The following is an 11,973-nucleotide window of genomic DNA, read 5'->3' on the forward strand; positions in this document are numbered from 1 at the left end:
AATCAGAATTGGTTTCTGAAATTGCACATTTTTGTCTGCAGTGATGATGTTATCCTAAAAGCCTCATTAGAGAATTGGGTCCCAGCTGGGGGTGTGGCTGGTGGTGAGCACTTGCTTAGCATGCATAAGACCAAGGGCTCTGTCTCTGCTTGGGGGAGTGGAGGCCTTGACTATGACAATGCTCCTGGGGCTGCTCATTCTTGTCAGCTGTCAGTCAGTCAGCATTAGAGATGACCTATGCCTCTGCAGTGCCTCTGCCTTGAAATAGTTCTTGTTGTGTCCTAGCTGTTGAACAATGAATGTACTGTGTTCATTTTCTCTCTAGCACCTGTAGTTTCGGCATTACTTAGTTTGGCTCTCCCTACGTTCTCTAGCCATCCTTACTCCTTAGAGCCAGATGGAGGGCTCTCATATTGAGAAAGGCTTGCTTAAGTTTTGCCTCTTCTCATTGTAGATGTAGATATTGATAGCTTGTGATTTCTGCTGTTTAACCAGCTGGAAATACTGCTGTCTTCTTGGCTCAGTAAAGGATGGTGTGTAGTAAACCTCCTAATATAAGTAATAGTGATCAACAGATTGATGCCTCCATTCATGCCTAATCGTCAAAGCTAATCATTGAGATGAGATGTTGAACTTTAATTAAAGCTCCTGGCACCGTAGTTAATGTGACTTGGAATTCCCACTAGAGCACTTAGTTTTTCCTTGGTGATTAGCTTTAGTAGCACAACTATAAATATAGAACTTTAATTAATATGCTAACCTTTTCCCCAGTCATTTATTTATACACATCCATATGAAAGGATTTGCTAACCATAACATTACAGATATGTCTTAGAGTAGCAAGCAAATTAGAAATTTTACTTAAATTGACAATTATCTTAATAGTAATTTATACACAAATTCAGTAATCCTTTTTTTACTTAGAGTTCATATATTAAATTGTTTTTGAAATGTTAGCATTACATTTTTATATTTAGAAAGAAATATTAGCAGTAAAAATTAAAAATAATGATCATATGTTTAGTGATATAATGATGTCATAGTTCAACATGGAGTATTTTTATAAACATTCATTTATTTTTGTTTCATGATTCTGAGTGGTTGCCTGTGTGTATGTATGTGCACTGTGTTTATGCCTGGTGCCTAAGGAAGCCAGAGGAGGGTGTTGGTTCCCTGGAACTGGAGTTGTAGATGCTTTTGAGTCACCATGTGGGTGCTGGGAACTGAACCCTGGTCCTCTGGAAGAACAACAAGTGCTCTTAACCACTGAGCCATCTCTGTCCCCAAAGATCATTTATTTTAACTCCTTCTTTATTATCATCATTATTGAGTTACTGGGAATTGAACCTCAATCCTCATGCATACTAGACCAAACACTGCCGCCCTGAGCTGTATCCACAGCCTTGCTTGCTTCACTCTAAGAGAGGGCCTTACTAAGTTGTACAGGCTGGCCTTGGACTTGCAGTCTGTAGCCAGGTAGGACTTACACTTTCCATCCTCCTGCCTTAGCTTTTTGAGTAACTGGGATTACACGCTTGTGCCAAGAGGCCTATTTTCTTAAAAAAATTTTTTTTATCACATGTATTTTATTTATTTGGCGGGGGGGGGGGGGAGAGAGAGAGAGAGAGAGAGAGAGAGAGAGAGAGAGAGAGAGAGAGAGAGAGAGAGAGTGAGTTAGTTAGTTTAGGCCAGAGGACAACCTTCTGGAGTCATCCTCTGTGGGTTCTCGTATCAAACTCGGGTTGTCAGGCTTGGTAGCAAGCCCCTTGACCCCTGAGCCATCTCACCAGCTCCTAGCAACCTACTTTTAAAGGCAACTGAGGCACAAACATGCCGGTGGGCTCCTGTTAATGAAGTTATCAATGAAGCTGAGACTCATGTCTGCAGGAGCATGTAGGAAACAAGGAATGACCGCAGTTCTCAGAACCAGATGCTGGGGGAAGCAAGTGGTCTTCTGACAGAGAATTACATTTGTAGCCATCTAAAATTTTCCCTTTTGTGGGGATGGGAGGAGCAGTTCTTCAGTTCTGGAAATCCATTCATTCTAGCTGCTAAATCTTTGAATATTCAGATAACTCAAATCTCAGACATTAACAATAAGCAATTAATTTCTCAGTATGTCTAAGAACTGAGTGAAAGTTCTCTGATACTCTTTTTTGAAAATCTAGAATCTAAATTGTGATCATTTTGACCCTTCAGAGAAAAAGTACATTGTTCTGAGTTGAAGGGTAAACCTCTCTGAACTGTGTCCTACTCAAACTGGCTCTGTCTCCTTCTAAGAGGTGTTTTGATAGCCTGACTGTCCCATTGAAGAGGAGTAAACAAAAGTCAGGTAAAGTTGAGGCAGCCTTGTCTTGGTTTGGTGTCTCCTCTGTGACCTGCCTCGTGGGTGTAGAAACACTGTTGGCAAATTCACAAGTGCCCTCTCCTGAGAGGTGCTTTCTTTGTGTGGCACCAAGCTGATGACTGCTCGGTGTCAGAGAGCATGACCATTTCACTGTACATGTCTGTCTGTCTATTTCTTTTCTTTTCTTCCGTTTTTTCTTTTCTTCTTTTTCTCTTTTTGGTTTTCGAGACAGGGTTTCTCTGTGTAGCCCTTGGCTGTTCTGGATCTCGCTTTGTAGACTAGGCTGGCCTCGAACTCACAGAGATCCGCCTGCCTCTGCCTCTGCTGGGATTAACGGAGTGCATCACCACTGCCCAGACACTGTACATTTCTTATAGGAACAAACAATATAAATGTAGTATGGCTTTAGAAACTGAGGTAAAATTTTGCCTTTATTTTTACGGAATTTTATGAAATTAATATGACACTAGAGTTGCTTTTAAAATTCTCTTAGCGTAACTTTCTGTAAAATGTAAATCTTTTTAAATGCTACTATACAAACAGTGAAGAAAGCCATAGCAGTCCCTGTGACTGATAATGGTGGCATGTGCCTATGGCATTCATTGGGAAAGATGAAGGACAAATGAATACAGGATCTACTTGTAGGTAAAAACTGAGGAGTGCCTAGTGGGCTAGACGTGGGTCAGTGTGAACCAAGATGGGCACGCGGAGTCCTGCTTGGCATATTTCTGCAGCCTCACAGCCACTTTTGGGTAGGCACTGCCTTCCTGCAGGTCATGAAAATGCAGCCTCCCAGGTCACAGAAAGGCCTCTGGACAGTCTGTGCCATGTGATGTCATCTCATCCTTTAGTAATCTTCAGCAAGTCATTTCCTTGTCTTTCCTTCTGAGACTTCTGTCAGGAGGATGCTGGGTGCCCAGGCTTCTTCAGTTCTCTTTCTTCCCTTGTTATATTATTCTGCATTCTTTTCCTTCCACACCCCCAAACCCCAGGCGGAGCATTTCACCCAGGGCCTTGTGCGTAGCTGTCAGGCACTTCACCTCCTATCCAGCAGCACTGCCGGAAGACCTTTGGGGTTATTCTGCAGTGGCAAGACCTTTTCAACAAAAATCATTAGAGTTTGTTACTTTATTTTGCTTTATATTTATAATAAAACTAAGGCAATGTTTTGCAAAGAACTTTTCACTTGCCTCAGCATTGTCTGTCACATTGGTGATCCTTCCATCCTGAGGTTTTGTTTTTTTTTTTATTAGATATCTTTGTACCAAACTGTAGGTACATTATTTTAGACATAAGATGATAACTTTATGGGGATTTAAATTGTTAGTAGAACATGAGAGTGTTCCATAGTTGGAAGTTTCTTCAAGTAGTGAGAAAATTAAAAGATTGATTTAAATAATCAGTTATTAAATATGATGTTATGAGTTTTTATGACACAGAAAGATACCTATGATTTTTTAAAAAGATTTATTTTCATTTTATGTGTATTAGTGTTTTGCTTGAGTGTATGTAAGTGTGCATGTCTGGTACTCACAGAGGCCAGAAAAGGCTGCCAGATTTCTTGCAACTGAGTTATGGATGATTAACAGCTTCCATGTGGGTATTAATCTTTTGCAAGAGCATTAAGTGCTCTTAGCCCCTGAGTCATTTCTTCAGCCTCTATCTATGATATGTCAATGAGAAATTACCAAGCAGAATGTATGTAGTAGGGTTTTGTTTTCAGTGAATGTGTATATCATATGCATGTGGAAGAAGAGGCAGGTAGTGTTTAGTTTCCCTGCTTTGGTGATGGTAACTTGGCTGCCAAGGTGAGGGTCAGGTATCAGTCTGACCATTGACTGTAGTTCTCAACAACTTTCCTGGCCTTAACAGCTTTCATCATTGAATACTAAATACTAAAATATAGTCTATGTGGAAAAGGCAAATAAGTACTTAATTTATGTCCTTTATTCATGTTTAGGGTAATAAAGCAGTGCATTAGCAGGATTCAAGGATGGTGTTGAGGTCTTTTTCTTCTTGTTTTCTCTTTGAATAGCATTCTGAATCAAGCATTGTTATGTATTTGAATTTTTAGCACATTGTAGTTGCATTTTTTGATATCTCATTCTGTATCTGGATGCTAATCTTTAAGAAATCCCCTTCTGGTTCCTGTTTTCCAGATGTCTGTGTATAATGCAGATCAGTGGCTTATTGTGTGCTAGAAAGTAAGAGTGCAGCATGTCTGAATTCATGGATTGCTGCCACAGCAACATCAGAGGGAATGGAAAATGCTTAAAGTAGAAAAGAAACAAGATGTCAGACAAGAAAGCCTAAGCCTCTACCTTCAGAAATTCTAAAGGAAGAGCAAGATAAGCTCCAGGAAATGAGAATGATGGAGACAGATTTCAGTACGGACAGCTACAGAAAACAATAGAGAAGATGCCAGGAAACCCGCACTTGGCTTTTTGTAAAGGGAAAGGAGATAGCATTCAGCAAGACTAGCAAGGGTTTCATTTTCTTCTGCATGCTGACTCTGTATACCTCCTGTATTCCACTGGGTAGTGCTGAAACTCTTTTTTTTCTTTGAATCCCGTGAATCCATGAGTTGAAGGCCCTGAGGTCTGGGGACTCCTGAGGCTGCTGAAGGTCACAGTGTGAAGCTGTGCCTCATCTCTCAAATGCTGGTACCCTGAGGTCTTGTCTGGAATCCCTCAGAAGCATTGTTGATTCACTTGAAGTGACGCTATTCCAGTGCTCATACTCAAACTGTCTCATGTCTGCCTTAGTGCAGACAGGTTGAGAGGTGGGTCCTTGAGTAGGCAGGGTCATAGACATCGGAGAAATGATCGAAAATGGATTGGTAGCCTTCTGCAGCCCATAAGATTGAGGATCAGAGTCTTGGGGAGAATTGAAGTAGGATAGGAAGACAGGGGAAATTGTGAGGACATGGAAGGAAAGGAGCCCCTCATGCCGACTGCCTACTGTGGACACCCCAGGCAGTGTGTCCTGCTCTAGGAGGGGCAGGGCCCCCCCCCAGCTGTTTCCTCCTGTTGGAAAACAAGCTGAGACCCACACCTTCAGCCATACCTGTTCTTCTGAGTGCCCCCCAACTCTTCATGCTTCAGTCTGTGTTAAAATAATTATTATTAGCCCCTCCACCCCCAAAAAAAGATTGACAAGAGGAAAAAAGAGAAGACACTGGCTACTGAGACCAGGAACAAAAGGAACTATGTTCCAGGTGTCTTCGAAAGGGCAATAATCGGAAGGTTGCAAACAAGGGCAATAATCGGAAGGTTGCAAACAGTTTTTAAGAGCTTAGGTGAGATGGGCCATATCCCTGAAATCCACAAACTTTCAAAAACTCACCAGCAATGAAGTAAATGTCATAGGGATATAGCTGTTATAGGTCATATAGCTGTTAAAGACTAGAATTTGTGGTTAAAACACTTCGAAAGCTAGCTCTCCAGGGCCAGAGTTATTTCACTACTGAATTTCTCCAAATATGTAAAGAAGAAAACTTACCAATTACAATCATTGCAAGCAAATGGAAGGGAAAGCTCGTCAGTTTATTCCATAGAGCCACCGTTCCTGTTTCCAAAGTAAGACAGAGACAGCACAAAAAAGAAAACTATAGGCTGATTTCTATGGTAAGAATGTAGCAACCCTCAACAGAACAGCAATTGAATTCAACCAGGGATGAAAAGAACAATACACCATGACCCCGTGACGCTTATCTGGCTGGTGCAGTATTTGAAAGTAAATCAGTGTATAACCTACCATGTTAACAGTCTGGGAAAAAGATCACATGATCATATCAATAGATACCTCCCCTTCTGAAAACAAAAACAGCCCACCACCCTCCTTACCCCCAACCCACACATAGTCACACAAAATAGAAAGAAACTTAGAGCTGTTGAAGGTGTCTGTAAACATCCCGCAGCCACCAGCCTGGTTAAGGGTTAATTAGAGAGAGGTTAGGAAGATTAAGTCACAGTGGTGCACACCTCAATCCCAGCTGCTGGCTAAGGAGCCTTTGAGCCCAGGTGGTCAAGACAAGCTTGGGCTCCGTGGTGAGACTTGTCTCCAAAAGAAAGATCGGGGAGCAGATGGGTGGGGTGGGGTGGGGATTGATGAGTGAAAGCAAAGAGAAAGGAAAAAGGCAGCAGGGCAGAGTGCTTGTTGGAGACTGCAGTCAGTGCGTTAAAGCAAGGAAATGAAGCCTAAGAATCGGACGGCCCTACTTCACTTGGTTGTAGTAGGAATCTTTAAGAGTCTTATTAATAAGAACGAACCTGGGGCCAGTTATTGGGGTGAATGCTGGAAGGTCAGAGAGACAGAACAAGCCACAGCTTCCTCACCTGGCCAACTTCTCAGCTGATCTTGTTTCCTCAGACTGGAAGCCTCTGTGTCCTCATATCCAAATGGCTCTCAGCTGAACTGTGCTGCTCAAAACCTAAAAGCTTAACCAGCCAAATGCTTCTAGTTTCTGGTCCTCGCGCCTTATATACCTTTCTGCTTTCTACCACCACTCCCTGGGATTAAAGGCTCGCTTTCTGCGATTAAAGGCGTGAGTCACCATGCTTGGCTGTATCCTTGAACAGATGGATTTCTGCCTCTGGAATGCTAGGATTAAAGGTGTGTGCTACCACTGCCTATCCTAAGTATCTAGTGGCTTTTCTGTTCTCTGACCCCAGATAAGTTTATTAGGGCACACATTATTTGGGGAACACAATACCACCACATTTGGTGTGTAAACGTTTCGTTTGCTGTCTGTTCCTTCACCTGTGAGGAGCAAGCCTGATGAAGATGGCTTTCCACACGCTCACCTTCGTGTGTGCCATAGCTGTACCTAGAGACCTGTATTCTCTTGCCTTTATTCTATGCATGTAACTTTCTGATTTTCCTTTTCCCTCCTGAAGCTCCAAGAGTCCTGTGTCTGTGCATTGTCTATACTACTGTTGTAGGTGCCTGTTAAAGACAGGGCTTATGAAGTAACTGGCTGAGGTCCATATGACTGGCCAACATTAGTGCATTAGCATTTACACATAAAGTCTCAAGAGTTTGATCCCCTACAGACAGCAGCAGGGCAGAATTCCCAGTATGACAATTAAAGAACACTCCCATCTTCATTTCAAGAGCTAATTGTCTTTGTTACAAAAGTGACTGCACAAACTGTTTGATCGGTCACTCAAGGGTTGTCTGACCTGAAGAATGAGCACTTTGGCTTTCCTGCTAAGCACCTTTTAAGGACTGAGACGAGCTTCCAATGTGCCACTTGAGTTTGTAGTTGACCCAAAGCAGCATAGTCTCCATCCACAGGCAAATTCAGAATGATCTCGACCATTGGAAAAAAACTTTCTCTGAAGAATAAAATTAAGTCAGGCAGTGGTGGCGCACGCCTTTAATCCCAGCTCTCGGGAGGCAGAGCCAGGCAGATCTCTGTGAGTTTGAGGCCAGCCTGGTCTACAGAGTGAGATCCAGGATGGGCACCAAAACTACACAAGAGAAGCCCTGTCTAGAAAAACCAAAAAAAGAAAAAAAAAAAAAAGAAAAGAATAAAGTTAAAGGTGAATGTGAAGGATCTAATGAGAAACAAGGATGTAAATAAAATAGATCTGAGAAAGGGAGCTGGCTAGGTGGCAGTGGCTCCTCCCTTTCTCAGATACAGGTGTGATCTGGTCTCGGCTCTCCTCCACCTTTTCCCGCCCATGTAGTGTTCCTCTCTGATTTCTATCCTAGTGGGTTTTGGTTGGGGCCTTAAACTGATGGTTACACCCCAGCTCCTCCATGTCCTCAGCCTGATGATGCCCACCAGTGTTCTCTTGCAGTCCCCAAGCCATCAAGCTATCATTGTGCTGATCAGCTCATCTCTTTATAGTTAACACACACTTAGAATGGTGGTGAAAGATTTGTCTGAACCACAGTTGATCTCAAGCTGAATAGTGGATTTTACTGTTACTGGGGAGAAAGGGTAGATGACTAAAAGCCATTGTGTCGTTTGTGATCAGGTGTAGATCTTTTATTTTCCAGTAAACCAGTGAGAAAACAGTTGGCTCTTTACATGCACCAGGAACCAGCCTGAACACCCTACCTTCCTAGCTTATTCACTTCATTCCCAAGAGGAAGTAGGTGGTGGAGGTCATCCATTATGTAGATAAAGTTCCCAAGAGGTTAGGCCATTTGCCCAACGTGGTATTTGTAGGTCTAAGACAAGGCTTGAAGTCTAGTCCTGCTGGCCAGGCTCTAGACAAGTTGTTCTGCACTGCCTGTCATTGGGGCTGATACCCAGTACCTACCACAGTCAGGCCAGAAGGAACTGGAGAGCCTCTAGCTAACCCTCCATCTTAAAATGGTGGGCAAAGAGCCCTTGTCAGGAAGGCAAGAGAATGTGGTTTGCATACTTTTAGGAAATTTAGAGAAGAGAAGATACATAAGTTACTGGGGTTTTAAACCTGTGAAAAGAATATTGTGGAGAAAGTGATGAGTATTTGGTACCAGCTGACTAACTAGGAGACTTACAGTGAGGCCCAGTAAGGAGTGCTGTGCTAGAGGAGGTGGACCTTGCCGGCTGGGCCGAATGAACAACCAGAGCTGGTCCACCTCTGTGGGGCAGCTGACTTGGGACTCCAACTCATACTCAAACTCCACTGTTCTCTCGAATAACAGTGTGACTTTATAACTGAAGACAACTGGGTACAGGAGCCACAGGCTGCCAGGTGTTATAACAGTCTAGAGATGAGTTTCAGACCCAGGTCTCCTGACACCATGTTGGAGTACCTGTTGTGTTTTAAATGGGAGAAGGTGAAGAGGAGAGAGCCCTACAATATGGAAGAGAATTTCCTTGAGAATCTGCCCCTGCTTTGTGAGGTTAGATCACTGTGGATCTGAAAGTGGTGTGGGTGTGGGAGGAGGCAGCCTGACTCACCACACATCCTTTTCTTTGTGTAGTATGAGCCCAGAGGACCTGGTCGGCCCTTGTACCAAAGAAGAATTTCATCTAGCTCAGCCCAGCCTTGTGTGGAAGAGGCAAGTACTCCACAAGGCAGCCTGGCTCAGGGCAAAGAACTGCAGGACCGCAATCGCCCGCCTGCTTTCAGCTTCCCAGCCCCTGAGTCCTGGGCCAACACCACCTCGTCTGCCCCCTACCAGAACATTCCGTGCAATGGACCCAGCAGGACAGCACAGCCCAGAGAGTTGATAGGTAAGATGAATTGGTGAGTTTTCAGAAAGCTGTGATTTCGACTCCTCAGTGCCTGAATATTTTGGGGGCTGTTTCCTGTCAGTCCTGCCCACATTGCATCGCTCGGAACCCCCTGTGGAATTGCAAGGGTGCATAATACAGTGTTATTTAAATTTTAAAAGATTGGAAACAAAAGCTATGTGTTGATGGACAGTAACACTTCTTAGGAAGACTGGGACCAAGTGTTAAAGACCTTGAAAGTCAGGTGGTGGACATGTAATGTTTATACCCGTTTTTCCCTCATTATTTGTGGGAGACCTGCTCCCACTTTTACCCCTAGGGTACTTTTGAGTAGGGAGAAGTGAGAAATATTTAGATAGAATTATAGAGGGGACAGAGACAGTTAGAAACACAGGGTACCCTCGGGAGGGCCTGGGTCAAAACCCACCAGACCTTTCTATCTCTTCTAAAGGGCTATTTATAGAAATGCCAAGGGGTGAAGCAAAAGACCTCCCCCTAGCACAGCCAAGTACAGACCCTTCCAAACACCGGGTAACTATGCACGTGGTCAGTTCATCCCCTTATGCAGCCCTGCTGGGTGAAGCAAGCTCACATCTCACTAGGAAACCTTTGTGGGCTCCCACAATTATTACATGTTCACTTAGAATATAAGAGCTAGGTATGTTGATGTGCACCTGTACTTCCAGCACTGAGCAGGCCAAGGAGGAAGATCAGTAGTTCAAAGCCAGCCTGAGCTCCATACTGAGATCTTGTTTGAAAAAACTAAAATATTTCGGTGTAAATGTGTGTCACAAGAAACGATAGTGGCTGTAACCAGTAGACCCTGGTGCCACTGGAGCAGATTTAGAGTAGAGCATGCACAGCACATTGCTTCTGATACAAGCATGTTCCAGTTCACGGTAACTCAACTGCCCGAGCAGATTAGTGAGTATTTATCTGTCAGCACATCTCCTGGCCCCTGTTGACATTGGTTTCTGTGCGTTGGGTGCTCCTGTGGGCATGGGTGCTCTTTCTAGGTGATTCTTCAGGAGACGGGTTCAAAGTGTGGTTTCACACATCCTGTGGCTGAAGTTGCGTGTGCTTGGGCTAAACAGCCCCTGCGTTCTCGGGGAAGGAGCAGGCCGTGAGCAGGTTGTGCTCCTGCTCCTCTGGTTAAACCCTGTCGCTGTTCTCTGTTCCTAGCACCACCCAAGACTGTCAAACCCACTGAGGATCAGCTGAAGCCTGACGGCACGGAGGTGTCCAGTTCCTTCAACTACACGGTGCTGCAGCACCTTGGCCAGTTCCCTCCCCTCATGCCCAACAAGCAGATCGCAGAGTCGGCCAACAGCAGCAGCCAGCAGAGCCCGGCTGGGAGCAAGCCCGCCATGTCCTATGCCAGCGCGTTGCGTGCCCCGCCCAAGCCCAGACCGCCACCCGAGCAGGCCAAGAAGGGCAGCGACCCGCTATCCCTGTTCCAGGAGCTCAGCCTGGGTAGCAGCCCGGGCAGCAATGGCTTCTACTCCTACTTCAAGTGACCGCGCGCGTGCACTCTCAGAGCGTTGAGGTCGAGTTTGTCGTAGGGTTGAGGTGGCAGGCTCCTCTGTGCACAGTCTCTGCGTGATGTTGACCGCGCGCTCACTCGGCCCCTTGCTGCTAGACCTGCGCCTAAGTTTAAAAGTATATTCCATTACTTTGCATTTTTGATGTGAGTCAGAACTTTGACAGCTTTTATGTAGAATAAAAATATTTTTAAATTTGTGTATTGTTACATATGTTTGCATCAAGCTAGCAGCTAAGAGGTTAATTGTGCAACTATAAAAAAGAAAAAGAAAAAAAATTTGTCTAAAATGTATTTAAAAAGAAAAAATGTTAAGTAGCATTTACATTTATTCAATAATATTACCACATGCTGGGTTTCTGTACCAGAAATGGCCAGTTGTTGTACAAATGTATGTTATTTTTGCTTAAATTCATTTAAAAATTTTTTTAAATAAAGGGGCAGCATCTTCTAAATACTTTATCAGCTTTTTTTTTTTTTTTTGGGTGACAAGATGCTGTATTCTAAAACTTTCAGAGTTTTAGACTATCTGTGACATGCTGTTCTCTCCATCAGCGTAGGGTAAAGGTCAAGGCCTTCTTTGCCCGTGTATTCTGTATGCCATTGGGTTTTGAAATGTGAAAAAAAAAAAAAGAAAAGAAAAAGAAAACAAAAACAACAACAAAAAAAAAAGTTAGCAACCCAAAACCCAGTGGCATATTTAGTTTTTGTTGTTTGGGTTTTTTGGAGAAGCAACACTTACAGCTTGTTTTTAATGTTAATTTCATAGTGTGGTTTTGTTGTTGTTTTTTTTTGTTTTTTGTTTTTTAAACAAATCATGAAGCTGAAAAATTTTTAGGATTGTTGGTGCTTAGTAGACTTGATAACTATTTTAAAACTGCGTGAATTTAGTGAAAAAAAATCTTT

The 11,973-nt window shown here is 43.5% G+C and overlaps 1 protein-coding gene across 1 annotated transcript in view; it reads left to right on the forward strand.

Annotated features, from left to right (window-relative positions):
• Helz (helicase with zinc finger) overlaps positions 1-11,522 on the forward strand; it is a 154,959-nt gene extending 143,437 nt beyond the window's left edge. The window contains exons 32-33 of the mRNA XM_059272014.1: positions 9,275-9,527; positions 10,710-11,522. Coding sequence (XP_059127997.1) covers positions 9,275-9,527; positions 10,710-11,044 — 588 coding nt within the window. The 3' untranslated portion in view covers positions 11,045-11,522. The remainder of the gene's footprint in view (positions 1-9,274; positions 9,528-10,709) is intronic.
• Positions 11,523-11,973: the final 451 nt, after the last annotated feature.

Source organism: Peromyscus eremicus, chromosome 8a (genome assembly GCF_949786415.1).
Source record: "Peromyscus eremicus chromosome 8a, PerEre_H2_v1, whole genome shotgun sequence".
Lineage (NCBI taxonomy): Eukaryota > Metazoa > Chordata > Mammalia > Rodentia > Cricetidae > Peromyscus > Peromyscus eremicus.